Source organism: Phascolarctos cinereus, unplaced genomic scaffold (genome assembly GCF_003287225.1).
Source record: "Phascolarctos cinereus isolate Bilbo 61053 unplaced genomic scaffold, phaCin_HiC Scaffold_726;HRSCAF=1367, whole genome shotgun sequence".
Taxonomy (NCBI): Eukaryota; Metazoa; Chordata; class Mammalia; order Diprotodontia; family Phascolarctidae; genus Phascolarctos; species Phascolarctos cinereus.
The window spans coordinates 404692561-404712225 of record NW_027556098.1 but is presented as its reverse complement, the minus strand read 5'-3'; the positions used below and the strand labels follow the sequence as shown (position 1 = coordinate 404712225).

At 51.6% G+C, this 19665-nt stretch overlaps 1 protein-coding gene across 1 annotated transcript; it reads left to right on the top strand.

Annotated features, from left to right (window-relative positions):
* Positions 1-1530: 1530 nt before the first annotated feature.
* VWA1 (von Willebrand factor A domain containing 1) lies at positions 1531-16537 on the top strand. Its single transcript, XM_020976259.2, has 6 exons — positions 1531-1897; positions 5397-5960; positions 11286-11564; positions 11867-12139; positions 14423-14692; positions 15109-16537. The coding sequence occupies exons 1-6, from the start codon at positions 1828-1830 to the stop codon at positions 15138-15140; spliced, it is 1488 nt and encodes a 495-aa protein (XP_020831918.1). The 5' UTR covers positions 1531-1827; the 3' UTR covers positions 15141-16537.
* Positions 16538-19665: the final 3128 nt, after the last annotated feature.

The following is a 19665-nucleotide window of genomic DNA, read 5'->3' as shown; positions in this document are numbered from 1 at the left end:
TAGTTAAATTTTTTTGAGGGGGGCACTAGCACTGGAAAGAAGGGAAGGTCTCAGAGAACTGACCAGTAGACAGGATTGTACTAAAAGTCATTCAGGCTTGGTAGCATTGCCCAGAACTTATACTCTGCTAGTATAGCTTTCAATCAATCAACCAACATTTATTAAGCATGTGCCAGGCCTTAATGGCTGAGGATACAAAATAAAAGGTAAACCCTGTCCCCCACACCTAGAAAAAACCCCAAATATGCTGCCCCCCTTCACAAAGCTGCTGCTGGAAGACAGGCTGAAAAGAGATACTGGAAGCAACACAGGGTAGCAACCTGGCAAGCAGGTTGGACTGGAGGTAGGGAGATCTGGGTTAGAATCCTGCCTGGTGGACAACCACTTCCTGTATCTGAGCCTCAGCTTCCTCACCTGTAAAATGGGGTTAATAATACTTACAACTGCCCACCTCGAAGGGCTATAATGCCATAGAAATGGAAATTATTATAGAACTGAACCATTAGAACAATGCATCTCCCACCCTTCTTTACAGAGGTGGGGAACTATGGGCTTGGAACACAGTCCCATGTTGACGTGTTGGCTAGTGTTGAACTTTTTTCCCCCCTCTTTTTTTTCTTTTTAAGTTGTTACGAGGGATGACTCTCTGGGTGGTGGAGAGAGAAGGGATATATTGGGAAATGAAGGTGATGTTAAAAAAAAAAAAGTAAAAAAAATTAAAAGATGAAATGAACTATTTCCAGCCCTGGGAGCAGAGTAAGGGAGCCCCCAACTACAGACTCTGGCGCTGCTCCAACTTCTCCAGGGACCTTTGCCCCTTTGCCTGGTAAGGGCTCCCAGACATGGAGAATTCCCCCAGGGATCAGTCTTTCCAGTCGGGGGCCCTGCCCTTCCCAGCCCTCCTCTTCTCTCTCGGGAATCTCCAGCTCTGAATCCCTGGAGCGGAGGGTCAGAGGGAAGCGTCCCTAGGGCCCGGAGGGAGGGATGGAGGGATGGATGGATGGATGGATGGATGGATGATGGATGGATGGATGGATGGATGGGACGTCTGCCATGGAAGGACCCCTCACTCTCCAGACCGCTGCAGGGCAGGAGCAGGAGCCCAGGAGAGAACGCGCAGTGTCCGGGCCCAGGATTTTAGCAGCCCCGGGGAGGAGAGGAGCACGTGGTCCGGTGACCCGAGCCTGCAGCCAGCCCTTTCCAGGGTATTTTCCTCTCCGAGCTCCTGTTTTTGGCTGGCCCAAAGCCTCTCAGAGCCAAAGGGGGCCCGTGGGGAAAGGGCGGGATCCACGAGGAGGTCCCTTAGGCGGGGGAGGGGGCTGTGCCTCCCAAACCGCACCCACACCTCGGAGAGAGGTGATGTGCACGCTTGGCTCAGTGTATCCGGTGGACATGTCAGTGTCTGTGAGTCTGTCGGTCGGGCTCTTGGGCAGGGGAAGCACAGCTGGGCGGGGCCGGGCGGGCCAGGAGAGGGAGGGAGGAGGGGCGGGTCGTGAGCCTTGTCTCCTAAAGTAGCTGCTGCCCCGCCCCCTTCCCCCTCCACCTCCCACCGCCACCTCCAAGCTGGGAGACTGGGCCAAGGAGGCGAGGAGGCGGCGGGAGTGGGGCGAGGAGAGGAGCAAGTTGAGGAGGAGGAGGGGGAAGAGGATCAGGGACTCGGGCTGCCCAGGACCCAGTCCCGGCAGCAGCTGCAGCAGCGCCAGCGCGTGGAGGGCAGGGCAAGGGCTGGGGGGCCCTGCTATGCGCAGCTCCCGCCCCTCTGGTCCCCGGCTCAAGTCTCGAGCCCGCGGAGATTCGGGGTAGAGACCTCAGGCGGCGGTGGCCGCTATGATTGTCTGGGCGGCCCTGGGCCTCCTCTGCCTGCGGCTGGCTTTGGGACAGAGCATACCTGAGCCAGGTGAGTATGTGCGCCTGGGACTGGGGTGGTGGAGTGGGGTGGGGGCAGCCTGATGGAATAGGCTTGGGGTGTGGACCATTCCGAGTGAGGGCAGATGGGGGGTGTGGACGGGGCGCGGGAAAGCCCCTTCTCCTGCGCCTCCTTCCTCAGTCTCCTTACTAAAGCGGGGTTACTTTCTGCCCCCCCAGACTGTATCTGTTGGGCTGTGGGCACATTGGGTATCGCTGGGATATCAACCGGGAGTCAATTCACCTGGGTCTCCCTGGCCTCCGTCACCAGAATGGCCTCTCTCAGACTTGGGATTGGACGGTTAGACACTCTCCCCCATCCCGAGAGAGGTTTCCAGATGTAATGTTCCTTCATTCCAGGCCAGCTGTGGGCTCTACTTTCCTTCCAGGTCCTCTCCCCCTGCTGCCTTCGGGCTCAGGAAGGGACAATCACGGGAAATCATAAACCAATAGGGGTTCCACAGCCTAGCTCTGGGTCATCCATCCTCTGACCCGAACAGAGGGTGTCCTGTCATCTCTCCCAGAGAAACCTCCTGGCTTTCTCCCTCTCCCTTTAGTCTTGGAAACTCCCTCCGGTGCTCTTATCCCTCCCTTCCTGACCTGTCTCGGCTCTAACTTTGTCAATTTGTGTCTCATCTTCTGGCAATGACTCTCTAAGTCTCTGTTTCTCTGTTTCTTTTTCTCTCTCCGGAGCTCTCTATTTCACTGTCTGGTTTTTCACAATCTGGTACTGAGAGGCCCTCAGGGCAGAGAAAGGAGCCTGGGAGGGGCTGTGGAGAAGGCTGTTTGGAGGGTCCCCTCCCACACCCTGAGCCACCTGCACCCCTGGGCCCAGGGCCCAGCGCCCAGGCGGATAGCAAGAATGCATGTGTGTCTATGCTAGACTTGTGGTCCTGGAGGGGGAGCTGGGGGCACTGGTAAGGGGGAACAGGCTAGGGGACTTAGAAGAGAACTCTTCAGCCTTGTTGTGCCCATTTGTGGAATGGGCACACATCTAGTAGCAGGGTCTGCTTGAAGGATCCTGGATGTGTAGACAACGGATTTAGAGCTGGAAAGGACCTTCTGGGCCATGTGATACAATCCTGCCATTCATTTTACAGTTGGGGAAACTGAGGCCCAGAGAGATATGATTTGCTCAAAGGTCATTCAGGTAGCAAGTAGCAGAGACAGGATCTGAACTCAGGTCCTCCTATTCCAGTTTGACTGCTGTGTCTGCCTACATTGTCTCTGCCAGGCTGCCTGTGATTGCAGAGAGTTTTCCGTATTTTTTGTAGTTTAGTCATTTCTGCCATGTCTAACTCTTTGGGACTTTCTTGGCCAAGGTCCTGGAGTTGTTTACCATTTCTTTCTTCAGCTGAGGAAACTGAGGCAAACAGGGCCAAGTGACTTGTCCAGAGTCACACAGCTAGTGAATGTCTGAGGCAGGGTTTGAACTTAAGTCTTCCTGACTCCAGGCCTGGTGTTCTATCCACTTCCCCACCTAGCTGCCCCATCTCCCCGTTTAGCAGTGGGAGTCTGAAGCCCAGTGAGGAACAGATGTCAGGCTGAGATCCCAAAGCCTGAATTAAAATCCAGGTATCCTGAATTTCAGCCCTCTGAAATGTTCATTTGGAGGGAAACAAACCCAGTTTTGGGGAGTCGCTGACATCAAAGAACAGGATAACATGGTGTTCCAGAATTTGCCAATAATATCTCTTCTCAGAGTTTGGGGTCCCTCCCCCATTTCTCATCCCATTACCACTGTAATAGGAGCTAGGAGGTTCCAGGAGACCATATGTGAAGGTTCTCTGAGCCCAGCTGGGCCTTCTGTCCATGAGAGTGAGCCCTTAGATATTAGGCCTTTTGGGCTGGTCCTTCAAAGCTTCCCCCACCCTCATTTTGCGTGGCTGTCTTGAGTCAAGCTGATTCTCTGTGATCGGGCCTGTGGGGAGTTCTCTTCTTGCTGGTGCCTGCCTGGCATTCGAAGCTCAGCCTTGGCTAGAGCTTTAGGAGAAAGAGTGATTGTCCTCTGGGCTCTGAGAGCCGGCACTTACTTCAATGCAGCTTTTCTTAGGGGAAAGAAAAGGATTGGAGAGGGGGATGCCCCACCAGAGAGGTGAAAGGCTGACCCTCTCCTGCCCAAGCCCTAGCTGAGGGCCCCTTTAGAAATCACAGCCTTCTCTGGCCACGGGCTGCACAATGAGGAAGTGGAGCAGAGTGCTGAGGAGGTGGCTAGGGTCTTCTTTGAAGTCCTTCCAAGTCCCCATTGCCTTGAAGAAGGAAGGTCTGGGGCCAGTGAGGCAAAGCAGAGGAAGGGGCTATTCAGACTCCCCCCAAATTTGTGCTATGTAGAGCTGGCTGAGCCCAGACCGAGGGTCCTGTGGGGGCTCAGGGTCCCTGACTGTCCTCAGGAAGAACCCCAGTGTGGCGGCCCATCTGAGCTGGGAAGGGCTTCAGAGACCAGCAAGGCACAGTCCCTGGCTTTGAAGAAGAGATGAACCCTTCAAGCAGGTTCAAGATGAACCTTTCTGTTGCTAAGGCTAGGGCAGCTTCCAGCATGGGTCAACCCACAGATTTCTTATAATCATAAATATGACAACAGAATGCAGTTACCAAGGGACACCAGTGCCCTGTAGCCCTCAAAAGATCTCAGCAGACTGTCACCTGGGAGGGCTCCACCTTCCCCTTCCTCCACCTCCTCTATCTTACCATTTCCTCTTCAGCTTCTTTCTCTCCCCCCCCGTTCTCTCTCTCTCATCCCCTCTCACTCCTTTTTTCTTTTCTCCCACACCCCTCTTTTTCTTTCTCCTCTCCCATTTCCTTTCTCAACTGCTCCCTCTCTTCCTTCATTCCTCCGTCACATTTCCTCTTTCTCCCAATTCCTTCTCTCCCCCCACTCCCTCCTCTTCCTCCTCTTTTCCATTCCCTCCTTCTCTCCCCTTTCCCTCTCCTATTCCTTCTGTCTTCCTCTTCTTCCTCTTCTTCCTCTCTTCCACACTTCCCCTTTGTCTCTCCCTCTTTTCCTCTCCTTTCTGCTTTCTCTCTCTTCCCTCCCCCTTTCTCTCTTCTTCTGGTCTCTTCCCCCCTCCCCTCCCTCCCTTCCTCTCCTCCTCTCTCTTTCTCTCCCTCCCTCTCTTTTCCCCTCTTCTCTCCTTCCCTTCCTCTCCTCTCTCTCTCTCCTCTCTTTCCCCCTCTCTATTTCCTCCCTCTCTCTCTCTTTCCCTCTCTACTCCCTTCCTTTCCTCTCTCCCTCTTTCCCTCTCTCTCCTGACTTCTTCCCTCCCTCTCTCTTTCCCTCTTCCCTCCTTCCCTCTCTCTCCTCTCTCTTCCCCTCTCTCTTTCTCTCCCTCCTCCTCTCTCTGACTCCCCTCTAACCCCATTTCACAAGGTTGTTGTAAGAATCGAATAAAATAAAGCTTTGCAAACGTTAAGATGCTGTATACATGCTGGCCATGAGTATGACTGTTGCTTTTCCGTTGCTGACCCCGTCTCTGCCCCCCTTTTTCTGCCAGACCCTGCCACACACACCCCGGCTGCCAAGGGTGACCTCCTCTTCTTGTTGGACAGCTCAGCCAGCGTCTCCTACTACGAATTCTCTCGGGTGAAGGAGTTTGTGGGGCAGCTGGTCCAGCCGCTGCCCTTGGGCCCAGGGGCCGTGCAGACCAGCATGGTGCACGTGGGCAGTAAACCCAGAGTCGAGTTCCCCTTTGACCAACACCGCTCGGGGGCTGCTGCCCAGGAGGCCATCCGGGCAGCCAAGCAGTTGATGGGGGATACCAACACTGGGCTGGCCCTGGACCTGGCCAAGGAGCAGCTGTTTACCACCAAGGCCGGTGCCCGGCCTGGCGTGCGCAAGGTGCTGGTGTGGGTGACCGATGGCGGCTCGAGCGATGATGCCCAGGGCCCCATGCAGGCGCTCAAGGACCTGGGGGTGACCATCTTCATCATCAGCACTGGCCGCGGCAACTTCCTGGACCTCTCTGCGGCTGCCTCCCAGCCCCCCGAGAAGCACTTGCGCTTCGTGGACGTGGATGACTTGCGAATTGTCGTCCCTGAGCTGCGGGGCTCCATCCTAGGTAGGCAGAAAGCGTGAGGGGCTGAGGGTAAACGTCAGGCAGAACTTCCTGAAGGGGCTGGGGAAACATCCTTGCTTGATTCATACAAACAACGGCTTTCTTATTTTTTTAAATTTTATTTCTATTTATTTTGAGGCAAACAGGGTTAAATGACTTGCCCAGGGTCACACAGCTAGGAAGTGTCTGAGGCTGGATTGGAACCCAGGTCCTTCCCATGCTCTATCTACTGTACCACCTAGCTACCCTGCCTTCTATTTTATTTTATTTTATTTCAGGCAATTGGGGTTAAGTGACTTGCCCAGGGTCACAGAGCTAGTAAGTGTCAAGTGTTTGGTCTGAGGCCAGATTTGAACTCAGGTCCTCCTGACTTCAGGGCCAGTGCTCTATCCACTGCACCACCTAGCTGCCCCTCCACCTACTATTTTCAAGGTGCTAGAGCTAGAAAGACAAAAATGAACAATTCCTGCCCTCATGAAGCTTAGTTTCTGCTGGGGACACAGTGGGATACAATAAGTATATAGATGACTAAATAAATACAAGGTAATTTGAGATCAATTACAGGATTACAGATTGAGAACTTTAGAAGTTTTTTGGGTCAATTCCTTCATTTTACAGATGAGGAAACTGAGGCCCAGGGAGTCCAAAGAAATACTGTTCGTTGGACTCTCAATTCAGCACTCTTCCCAGCGGGGTGGGGAATCAACAGACTTTGAGTAAATGGTGCCAAGTAAAATGCAGATTAAGGGGGGCAGCTGGTGGTGCAGTGGATAGAGCACCCACCGGTCCTGGAGTCAGGAGGACCTGAGTTCGAATCCGGCCTCAGACTAGACAACTTGACACTAGCTGTGTGACCCTGGACAAGTCACTTAACCCCAATTGCCTAAAACAACAAACCAAAAAAATGTAGATTAAGGGAGGATGAAATTCTAAGAAGCAGAGATGAGGAAGAGAGTGAATTCCAGGCCTAGGGAATAGCCGGGCAAAGGTGTGGAGGTTGGAGGCCAGTTCAGCTGGAATGTTGTGTGCATGTAAAGGAGTGGTGTGGAATAAGTCTTCAAAGGCAGGCTGGACTCAGACAGTGGGGGATATTGAACTCCCCTTTGCAGTGTATCCTGGAGGTTTTGGAGCAGGGGAATGTTATGATTGCTGGGCTTTCTGATGGTTACTTTGGCAGATGTGCGGAGGAAGGATTGGAGAGGTGAGAGAGGGTCACCCATTAGGAAGCCACTACCACGCTGCCCTCCCATGCCTCACTGTGGGGCCAAGGGGGGCCTCTGATGCTGAGGAGGCGCCAAGCATACGCCCCAGGTGATGGTGCACGTGGTGATCCTGGCATGCTTGAAGCCTCTCTCTCCTTCATCCCTCGTAGCAAATTGTTTCTTCCTCCCTATTCTCTTCTCCCCTTGTCCCCACCCCAACGCTATCATTACCGTTGTCCACCTTTTACCTGGTCATCTCTCTGCCTCAAGCTTCTGCCTTTTCCTCCTAGCCACCAAAGTGTCATTCTGAAATCTCAGGCTTAATCATGTCCCTCCCCAGCTCAATAAACTGCCATGGCTCCTTATTTCCTCTAGGACCAAGTAACAAATTTCTCTCTTTGGCATTCATTACCTGGCCCCAATCTACCTTTCCAGCCTTACTGTACATTAACGCCCTTCATATATTCTACTATCCAACCGAACTGAGCTTGGTGTTTCTCCCAAAATGACATGCCATCTGTCATCTCCCATCTCCACGCCTCTGTCCAGGCTGTTCCTCGTGCCTGGCATGCACTCACTCCTTACTTCTGCATCTTAGAATCCTTGATTTCCTTCAAAGCTTAGCTCATGCATCCTTTCTCCTTCATGAGACCTTTCCTGATCCCACCCAACCGGCAGTGCCCCTTCCTCTATCACCTTGTATTGATTTTGTATCTACTAACCTGTGTGACTGTAATTGCTCCCTGATGGAATGCAAGCCTTTTGAGGGCAGGGACTGTTTTTGGTTTTGCTTTTGTATCTCTGGTGTCCCGTAGAGTGCCTGGAGGGTCATAGGCACTCATAATAAATGCCAAGTGGCTTATTAGCAGGTTGGTCACTGATTGACAAATCTGGGGATCATAGCAACTCTAGAAGCCCTTTTGGCTACTGGCCTGGGGTGGGTCCTCTGTCATCTAGATTGGCAAAGGGAGTGCCCCTTTAAATTTAAAAAAAAATTTTTTTTAGGCAATTGGGGTTAAGTGACTTGTCCAGGGTCACACAGCCAGTAAGTGAGCGTGCCCCAAATGATGAAATCACAAGCCTTTGAAGTATGTGTTGAGCACTGTGTTAGGGTGTGTGTGCATGTGCATGTGTGAGTGTGGGTGTATATAGGGGTGTGCGTGCATGTGTGTACGCATGTGTGCGTGCGCGTGCATGTGTGTGGGAGACAGGTTATATTTTTGCAGGAGAACAGGACATTTAGATCAGATTATGGTCCCTCCTCTCACAGTTAGGGCTGAGTCCATGTGCTGGGCTCACAGTCACAGAGAGGCTCAAGAGATGAGCAAAGACAACAGTAGCAGATGTGACTTTCATGATTAGCACTTTAGACAGAGCACTGAATGAGGCACCCTTAGAAGAAGGTTGCTGCTGACAGGAGATCAAGGAGGGCTTCCTGGGGGAGGTACACTTCAAAATGGGCTTTAGAGGAAGGGTAAGAATCCAGCAGGGGAACAGGGAGAGGGAGGGCATTCCAAGCTCAGGGACCAGAGTGTGCAGACACAGCTTTGGAAGAACACAGCACACATCTGGGGGTGGGAGAAGGCAGCTAAGCCAGCCGGGCTGAGGCATGCAGGGTGTGAAGGCAGTGATGTGACATAACACCAGCAAGGGGGAGACCCCTTAGGGAGGGTCTCCAGGAGTTGGAATTTTACTGAGCAGGCGAGAGGGAGCCATTGAAGTTTGTGGAGCTCAGGAGGAATATGACCAGATATACCCTCAAAGGGAGATTTTCAAGAATAGTGATTCTTTTTGACGATCTGAAAGCACTTTACATAGGTTATTCCATCTGAGAATAAGGGTTCTGTCAGAGGGAGAGGGCTTAGAGCTGGGAGGGACCACAGAAGTCATTAAGTCATAGGATTCAGTCCTAAGTTCTTCATCATTCTGGAGATGAAAGGGCCCTCAGCACTCGTCGACTTCAGCCTCCTCATTTGACAGATGAGCAAACAGACCGAATGCTAGACTCTTCTGGACATGGGGGGAGGGAGAGGGAGAAGGGAGACATGTCAGACCCACTTTGGGGAGCTTAGTTTCATTGGAGTCACAAGACTGGCTTATGATTCATCTCTGAGCTCAGAGGAGAGAAACGTGGGCAGGGGTAGGCAGGGCAGCTTTCGTGGCGGAGGTGGCCAACATTGAATTGGACCTTGAAGGGATCAGGAGAGAAGGGAGGTGAAGATCCAGGTCCAGCAAGGGCCACAGGCAGGGGTGGTCTGGCTGAAATTGACTTTTTGCAGTAGGGGCTCTGGGTAAGGTAGGAAGGTAGAATAGGCATTGGGACCGCATGGGAGGGCCTTGAATGCCAGCTGGAGGACCTTGGGTTTTATTATGTAGGCAGTGGGGAGCTATGGAAAGTTTAGGGGCAGGGGATTGCCCTGCTCTGAGTCTTTGGAGAGGAGGAAGATTATTCTTGTGAGGTGGTTTGGAGGAGTGGTTAGGGCTGATGCAATAGCTCAGGAGGGAGGTGATGAGGGGAAGCCTTAGGGAGCTGGCGTCTGCATCTTCCTCTCCCCCTGCCCCCCCACCCCGAGGGAGAGGCTGGGGATGGGGAGAGGAGCTGCCCAGCAGGTGGGCTGGGGCCCTGGCATTCCTCGAGCCAGCGGCATCTGGCCCAACCCCAGCCCAGTCCAGCTGTGGCTGCAGGAACATGCCAGAAACCAGAGGATTCTTGTGTCCCCTCTCTGGGTTAATCATTGGCCTCCAAGCGGTGGGGAAAGGAGGTGGGTCACGTGCTGGAGACTGGAGAGGCCAGAGAAGGCTGCTCCTTAAGAATCCATCCCAGGGAGGATCCGAAGGCTGCAGGGCCGGAAGAAACGGGGTGGCAGGGCTGAGGACGAGGGTTCCTTCTGCTGGTTCAGGAAGTGGTGGTCAAAGCCTCTGTCTGCAGGGTGGTGGGGCCTTGGAGTGGGGGGGTGCTGTGGCATGGGCTCCATCTGACCCATTCAATACCGCTCCCCTCAACTGTTGCATCAGTTTTAACTGGTCCTTCAAGCTGTCCTATAAGACTCATTTTCTTAATGTACCAAACAGCCCTCTGCCCCCAGATCCTCCATAGCTCCCCACTGCCCACATGGTAAAACCCAAGGCCCTCCACCTGGCATCTGGCCAGGGCTGAGGGAGCTGGGAACCTGAGTCTCTCATTCCCTAGGCTAGGAAAAAGGAATATGTCCCAACTCCAGGCTACCAAGACCTGCCTGGATGTTCTGCCCATCCTCAGGGAGAGAACCCAAGGGCCCCAGCCTGAGATTCTTGGGGCCCAGCCAGACCAATCATAGAACTGTTGCCAGGCTGGAGCTGGGGTGAGTCATAGGTCTAGTCTAGCTCAGCTCACTGGGGAGGCATCATGGCATGGTGCAAAGAGCACAGGCTCCGAAGTCACAGGACCAGGGTTCAAGTCCCATCTCTGACGCTTACTACCCTTGTGACCTTGGGCCTGGCAGTGAAGCTCTTAGGGGTCAGTTTCCTCACCTGCAAAATGGAGGGGTTGAACCCAGCTCCACGTTTGGAGCGTAAGGTGGGAGCTGGCTATGGCAGCATCCTTATCATGATCTCCATTGTACAAGTGGAGAAATAGCCCTCAGGAAGAGGAGAATTTGGCTCCAGAGTCATAGGTACTCGGACCCCAGGGCAGGGGCCTTACCAGGAAGCGGGATCTCTAAGCCCCTATTGAGGGAACTAGACAGAGGAAAGGGAGGGAAGGGTAAGATAAAGCTGCCTCAGCAAAAGCTCATGGGTTTTGTAAATGCTATTAATTCTTTCTGTAGCTGCTGGTGTAAATCTGAACAAGCCAAATCCAACTGTTGGCCCTCCCCGCCAGGCTCATTAAGGCATAGGAGATGGAAAGGATGAAGTCTTTAGTCACTGAGTCACTTATGGGGGCGAGGAGGGGAAGAGAGAAGAATCTGGCGGCTAGAGCAGAGGAAATGAGGGGGTTTAGGGAGTAGGAGGGTGTAGGGAGAAGGGAGTGGCCAGAGTCAGACAAAGAAACCTGGCCCATCTGGGAGGGCTTCTTGGAGGCAATGTTTCCTGACCCTCCATATCCCTCTTCTCTCTCTCTTTCTCTGTCCCCTCTTGCTATGGCCAGAGGCAATGCGGCCCGAGGAGCTTCACGCCACCGAGGTCACATCCCATAGCTTCCGCCTGACATGGCCGCCCCTGCTGTCCGGTGACTCAGGCTACTACCTGTTGGAGGTGGCGCCCAGTGCTGACCCTGGCACCAAGCAGAGCCGTCACTTGCTTGGGAATGAGACCAGCTGGTTCTGGGATGGCCTGGAACCCAGTACCACGTACAAGGTGGTCTTAGTGCCTGAGTCCAACCTGCAGTACCTGGCCCCACAGACTACCCAAGTCACCACTCTGGAAGGTGAGAATCCCTGGGGATAATGAAGGGAGGAAGAAGAAGAAGAGCTGGGGGTCATAGAAGTGGATGTCCCATGTCCCAGAGGATGTAGGAAGGAGGAAGGGTCTGGTAAGGCAGAGAGAATACCCCTACCCAAAGAAGAACAGAGAGAGGGGGAGTGTGGAGACCCCCAGAATTAGGGGTCAAGAAAAGGAATTCTTCCCTCCAATAGAATGAAGGGAGGGCTGGAAGGGAATCCCAGGTTTGCAGGGGAGGGTCTGAGGCTTCAGGCTTCCCCACATACACATACCTTTTGTGCCCCACAGAAGAGGTCGGCCCAGCCCGGATCCTCATCTCCCACTCAAAGCCTCACAGCTTTCACGTGAGCTGGGCCCCGACACCCGTGGGCGTGCTCCGGTATGAGGTCCTGTATGGACCCCTGCCTAGGGGTGAGGCCCAGCTCCTCGAGGTGCCAGCCACTGAGAACAGTACCACGCTGGACAATCTGTCTCCCAACACCACCTACCTGGTCACCGTGGCTGCCATCTATCAGTCTGGCCAAGAGAAAGCCTTGTCGGCGAAGGCTTGTACGCAAGAAGGTGAGGAGGGACTAGCAGAGGATGGGTTAGGGGGCATCCTCCCAGAAGACCCAGATGGACAAGTGTCCAGGGGCTGGGAGCAGACCCACAAGGCAGGACCATCCCCAGATGGCCCTAGCGGGGAGGAGCTCAGCTTGATTCCACAAACAGCTATTCAGTGCCTCCTTAAGGTAACAATGGAGAAAAGTCTGGAGAAAAGGTGGGAAGGCCTAGGTTCAAATCCTGCCCCTGTCCCATCCTGGCTGTGTGAGGTTAGCTACTCACTTGACCTCTCAGGGACCCCATTCTCTAAGACTCAGCAGGAATTCCTCACCGGTTCCAACAGGGATGAAATCACAAGTCTGGGTTAAAAAAAAACAAACCCAAGGAGAAGCAATAGCTATTCTTCTATGCCAGAGACAGCATGGAATAGTAGAGAGAACGGGTCAGGGGGTGGGAGACATGAGCCTAAGTCCTGACTGACACTCAGAAGCATAGCTCATAAAATGTCAGGGAGAGGACACTGAGGCTCCGATGGCAGTGACTTGTTCAGGTCATAAAACTCGTGGTGGTGGTGGTGGTGGTGGTAGAGTTGGGCTTTGAATCCATCTTTGGAGAGGGGCAGCATAGTATTGTGGGTGGGACACCAGACAACCTGGGTTCAAATTCAAACTCAGACACTAGGTACATAATGCCAGGCATGTCACTTAACCTCTCTGGGCCTCAGTTTCCCCATCTGCAAAATGGGAAAAGGCAAGGCAGCAAGCATTTACTAAGGGCATACTCTGTGTCGAATGCAGAGGATACAGATATATGCAAAAAGAGAGAGTGCCTGTCCTCTAGAAGCTTACATTCTAATGGAGGGGCGACAAAAACATGAAAAAGAGCAGAAATATGAGGGGTGGGGGAAGGGACAGCCCGAGGCTGAGAGCAGCATAGAGGCCAGGCTAGAGCTAGCTGGCCTGGCAGGGGCTTCTCCCTGGAATGGAAGCCCAGGGCGGAATTCACCAGTGGAGCAGGGGCTGGAGGAGTGGAGGGATGTTCCAGCATGAGAAGGCAGCTGGGGTGAAGTCTAGAGAGCCAGAAGGGGAGTTTTTATTATTTTATTAACTAATTTTTATTAATTGTTATTTTGTGTATAATTATATTTCTATATGATAGTATATAACAATATTTATATAACATAATATATAGCTATAATTTTATAATTGTACATAATTGCACTTATTTATAATACTTTTATTATGAACTGTTGCTATGAGCAGGCATATATTCCTGCACAGGATAGGAGGAGAAGCTATGCAGGCTTAACGCCCCTCCCCCCAACTCTGACAGTCAAAGAAAATTCATCAATTCCGTGAGCCGAGAGGGGAAATTCTTAGAATATTAAGATTCTGTGACACGAGGCCAGCCCCTCTTAAAAAAGAGATCATATATTAAATTGCCGCCATCTTGTTTCACCAACCCATAGTCTGGGAAACTTCCAGGCGGGCAGGGAATGTGCTCAGGATGATTCCCCTGGGAAACATTCCTTGTTTCTGATATCCCTCTCTAGCCCTTGGCTTTAGGAGGTGATGAAGGTCTTCCTTTGGTTCTCCCTTCCTGCTTCCCTTTCCTCAAATTTCCTTGGTAGAAAGTCCTAATCTCAGGGCTCCTCCTACCCCTGCTCCCTATCCCCATTCACCTTCTCCCACTGATCTTAGCCCAAGTGTGACTGTGTGTCATTAATGTGATCCAGTCTGAGAGTTGGGTGAGAGATGTTAGAAAGAATTGTATCAGGAGGTAGTGAGCTCCCTGTCCCTAGAGGTATTTGAGTAGAACTTGTAGATGTAGAGTGGATTCCCTATATTGATAAGGGTTGGGTTTGATGCCCTCTTAGGTGCCTTCTGGCTCAAGGAGTCTGCGTGTCTTAGGAAGTTGGGGGTGATTGTTGGGGGTAGGAAGGGGATCTTTTGGGGCTATGTTTCAGCCCATCTTCTCCAAGCTTTGTCCTTCCAATGCAGTATTTTATACATAATGAGTGCTTGATGAAGATATGTCATCACCCAGTGGGTCAGAGGTGGAGTCAGGAAGAGCTTCCTTCAAGCCTGCCTCAGACACTTCATAGATATAGGACTCTGGGCCAGTCATAATCTCAGTGTGCCTCATTTTTCTGATGTTTAAAATGAAGAGGTCAGAAGTTGTGGCCTCTAAAGTCTCTCTTGCATTTATGGGACACCCCTTGGTGTCCCTGACCCTTCTATGCTAGGCTCTCCATCCCTTAGGACCCTGCTGACCTCAGCCCCCTCTCTGCCCTGAGGCCAGTGGCCTCCAAGATTGGGCGCCTCTACTTCCAGAGCCTGGGCCCTAGCACTGTGAAGGCCTCATGGGACTCAGCAGAGGGAGATGTCCAGGGCTACCAGGTACGGTGCCGGCGGCAGGTGGGGCCCCCGTCCCTTCTCAGCGTCTCACCGCAGACCCACAGTGTCATCCTCACGGGCCTGGCTGCTGGCACCACCAACCGTGTGTGTGTGACGCCCATCTACCAGAGCCACGCGGGGCCTCAGCACTGCCAAGCTGTCCACATGCACCCTGGTAAGTGCTGGAGACGACAGCAGCAGATAGCCCAAGCCTGAGTTTGGAATTGGGACCCCATAGATAGTCAGAGGAGAGGGAATAAGCGGGTCCCTGAGGGCTGGAGAAGTCGGGGAGTATAGGCTTTGTGGAGAAGGTATGGCCTTGTAGGATGGCCGAGGTTTTGGCATGTGGAAAGCAGAAGAGACAATGGGACGGAGTATGCCCTGTGGAGGGTCCAGAGAGAGGCCTGGCCAAAGCAGAGATAACCGGGGCCTTGACTCTGCAGCAGGGCCTGTGGGTAGGTAGGAGAGCTTCTAGTCTATGGACCAAGATGGCCCCTTTCTACTGGCTGAGGGACTTCTTATATTTGAAATATAGCAAATGGAACTTTTTGAAAATGGATTTGGGACAGTATTTCCTGCCTTTCTTTCCAGTCACGCCGGCTCCTGAGTATCGACCCACTTAGCCATGCCGCAACATGCTCTTAATCCCAAATAATGGAGGAGAGCTGAGCCTTTCCATCAGAAACAGACCAGAGGGGAAAGCACTGGGCCGAAGAGATTGGGGAGCAAAGACGGAATCTCTGTGGCTAGTTGGCTTTCCCGTCAGTCCTTTCTCATCCCTTGCAGGGTTCCTATATCCAGCGGGTCAGCAGTCAGCTTGGGTGGTCCTCAAGGACTTGGGTCCAAAGCCTGACACGCTGATGGCTCAGCCATGGGCCACAGACTCACTCTCTTCTCTCTTGTACTAACACATATGTTGTCGATGACCTGCCCAAAGTGAAGAGTTGAGGAAATGGGAAGGTATTGGCCTGAGACCTTGTCTCTATTTTCCTAGGCCTGATTTCCCTAGAATACGAGGGGATGGAGATTGTGACCCAGATCTTGGTTGGGGACGCTGAGCAGGGCTGGCCATGGTTATAGAATGTAGGCAGATAAGGGATACTGGGATGACCCCTGCCCTCTCAAATTTGCCCCCCCTCCTAATCCTAAAGGTTTTTCCACAACATGAGATTTCCCCCCAGTTAGGATTCCATCTATTCCTCCTCTTGCCATGAGGCAGAGCCTTTCCTTAAGTGCAGATTTCCTCCCCATCTCCAACAAGGAGGTCACTAACACCCAAGGGTGCAAGAATTGCATCAGATCTTTCTCCAAGGTGAAGAGCATTGGAGGAGAGGGCACCAGGAGGGGTCTATGGTTAAAAAAAACCAAAACACAATCTTCCCTGGGTTGCTGTGGCCAGGCAGCTGGTCCTTAGGGTGACGAAGACAGATTCTGTCAGTGGGTCTGTTCTTGACCTGAGCTCCATGTCAGAGCCCCAGGTCACCTCTGTGCCAAACAAGAAGGAGAAATTTTGTGTAACTCAGCCAATGTTAAGTATCTATCATGTGCCTGACACTGGGGGTACGAAACAAAAAGTGAATGAGTCCCTTCCCTCAAGGAGCTTCCATTCTACTAGTCATTGGAAGGGTCTACTAGAGGAGTGAAAATCAAAATAATCGGAAACCACTTTGCTCAAGGGCCCCAGGGTGGGGACAGTGGGAGATGGCTGTATTTCCAGTGTTTTGCCCTGCCCCTCCCTACAAGGGGTTCTGGTTTCTCTTACACTCTGCTAACCTTTTCTAGTATTAGTTCCTCTTTGCGGTTCAGGGGGGTGGCCCTGGGGTACTTCTAACTCCCAAGCTCATGCTAAGTAGGGCTCCAAAGGGAGATCCCTGTGTTCAGATCCTGGTCAGTGGATGTCACGTTCACCTGCTGATTTTCACACAGGCTATCCTGAACTAACTAAATGCTTTGGTTTTTCCCCTTGTTTCCCCACTAATGTAACAGACTTTAAAATGACAATAAATTAAGCCTACACAGAGTGGTTTTCTTCTCTTAAATGTTTCTCCTTTGGTACAAAGTCACAGATGGGTGATGTCATTTAAAAAACAAAACAACAGATCTGTTTGCTGGAGCAGCCCCATTTCCAGGCCTGATGTGTCTGTGGTGATGGGGTAGAGAGGGGGCCCTTTGACCCCAGTTTTATCAAGAGAAGTTAGCATGGTGTGCTAGAAAGACAAACTGTCCAAATCTTGGCTCCACTACTTACTGCTCTCTATGTAATCCCAGACAGGTCAGTTCCTCTTTTTGAGGCTGCTTCCTCATCTGAAAAATGTCCCTGCGAGTTCTCAATGCAAAATTCTTCCCTCCTCTGTTCATTTTCATGAAACTGGCCAAACCCTATTCACCATTTATTAAAGATGGCTTTGTGCCACACACTGCTGGGTGCTCCACAGAAGGTCAGAGCTTGGAAGGAGCCTCTGAGTCCACCCCAAAATCCCCTGAACACCATCCCCAGCGAGTGGTCCACCAGGCTCTGCTTGATGACCTGGAGGGAGGGGCAATCTTGCTCTCCTGTCTACCTCTAAAAGCAAACACTAAGCCCACATCTGCCTTTCCGTCACTTCTGCCCTGGGCTCCTAGATCTATTATACTCAGGGACTGAGCAGAGCTAGGATCATCTCTCTTCATTCAAATGGCCTTCCTTTGGACCCTCAAAGGTCAGATAAGACAGCCCTGGGGTAGGGGGAGGACCACTGGCCTTGGAGTCCCACAGAAGACCTGAGTTCTGGGGCAGCTAGGTAGTGCAGTGGATAGAGCACTGGCCCTGGATTCAGGAGCACCTGAGTTCAAATCCGGCCTCAAACACATAACACTTACTAGCTGTGTGACCCTGGGCAAGTCATTTAACCCCACTGCCTAACCAAAAAAAAAAAGAAGAAGAAGAAGAAGACCTGAGTTCTGATACTTCCTAACCCCGGTGATCTTGGCTTAATATCAGAGCTTGTTTCCTTCTCAAGAAAATGGGAATGTCTTCTGTTTCTTTGTATCCCCAGCACTTAACATAGTGCTTGGAACATAGTAGGCATTTAATGTGTGTTGACTTGGAAAAAAAAAAGCTGACCTCAGAGGGTGGTTGTGAAGCAAGAGATTTGTAAAGTTTAATGCATATTATAGATGGGAAAGTTGCCTAATGGTTAGAGTTCTGAACTTTTGAGTTGGGCAGATCTGGGTTCAAATCTTGCCTCGGGACACTTATTAATCACTTAATCTCTTTCAGTCCCAGTTTCCTCATCTCTAACGTGATGGCATTGGAAGTCCCCTCCATTTCCAGATCTTAGAATCTATGAATTATAAGCCATGATTCCAGCACTCATGGAGCTCACAGTTACATCATCTAACAAGTGAATGAAAAGCATTTCTTAAGCGTCTACTACATGCCAAGTGCTAGGATGCAAATACAAAAAGAGAGACAGTCCCTGCCCTCAAAGAGCTTGCATTCTGGGTTCACTACACATATAGGGGAGGGTTGGGGGCTGGGGAGTTATCGCCTGGGATGACCCAAAGATGAGTAGGACCAGAGGGAGGGATGGCTTTGCCCTTTCCAGAGGCAATGGTTGTGTTATTTAACAGCCTGACCCTGGTGGGGGCTGATGAAAAAATTACTTTCATATGCATGGGGCAAGCCCTCCTGCTCAGTTTACCTAGGAGTATCTTAATTAAAAGCATATTTTTAGAAAGCAGTTTTGCCCATGACCTCATAGCTAGCACAAATGTTTGTGCCAACAGCAGCATTGCCAATGGGCAACTTGTCCAGTCTTCCCTAGTGGGCTCCATTGCCAGGAAGCCCATTCCTTCCAGGGCAGCCCCAAACCCCTTTGGCCCGCTCTCCTGGGCATCAAGATTTTCCTTACTTGCAACTTTAAATCTGATTCTCTCCCCATATTCACCTGGCCCTCACATGTGCCACTGTCCTGGGAAGGAGTGTGTCAAGTCCTTTAGGGTCACCACTCATCATTCCTGTAACCTAGCTGGTCGTCCCTCCCCTGTGAGTGTGGCCTCTCCCTTTTTAGAATGGAAGCTCTTAAAAAAAAATAAAAATAAAAAATAAAAAATAAAAAGAATGGAAGCTCTTTAAAGGGCAGATGCTATCTTTGTCTTTTTGTATTTGTATCCCAGCATTTGGCACAGTGCCTGACATGTTGTTTGTTTATTAATCGCTTTTTCATCCACCCATCCATTCATCCATCTATTCTTTGCTCCTCATTTTGCTTCCAGGATCAAGGAAAACAAGACATGATATCAAGTCACAACCCTTCAAACCTCTGACGATAGCTTTCATGTCATCACTCTCTACTTCCAACCATTCATCCTTTAGCTTGATCTTAATTCATCTTCCCAGTCCTAATTCCTGGTTTATATAGCTTTGAGGTATACGAAAAAAGAAAAAAAGCAGTTGCGAAAGGAAGGTAAATAGCCACCTGACCCATTGTAGGAACCGTGGAGGTTGTATTCACAGGCCACTGTACTGAAACAAGGCTTAAATCAATTCCACAAACATTTATTTAGGGTTTTTTGTGTGAAAGGCTCCATGAGGAATAAATATGGTGTTCCTGAGCAGGCTGGCTATTCACAAGGCAGAAGGTGTAAATCGTGTCTCCTGCCAGCTTTCCTGCCCACATAATGAAGGGTGCTGAGCATTCACAATGAAAATGGGAAGACTAGAGGAAACTGCTTTGCAAAAATCTCAAGCACGAGTGAGCAGCGGCAACCGTGATGACAACTCACACAGAAGGAACATCTGCAGGGTTTGCTGAGTAGCCTGAAAGGGGAGCTGGGCCCCACCAAGGGAGCCCCGCCTGGCCCAGAGAGAGGCGAAGCAGAGCTGCCCAGATCCAGCTTCCACCTCTTTGATAAACCGCCCCTGGCACAGAAAGCGTAAACCCAGTGTGGAATCAGCAGGGTGCGGCCTTCTGCAGAACCTTCCAGGGTCAGGGGTCAGCGAACCAGGAGGGGGCCTTTAAGATGAGGCCAGCCCACCGGTCACACGGGACCCAGAGCACCTCCAACCACCTCCCACACAGTGAGCCTCTCTGGACTGGGCTCCTCATCCAGAAAGCAGGAGGGATGAGCTGGAGGGCTGACATTTGTATGGCGCTTTGAGGTGTG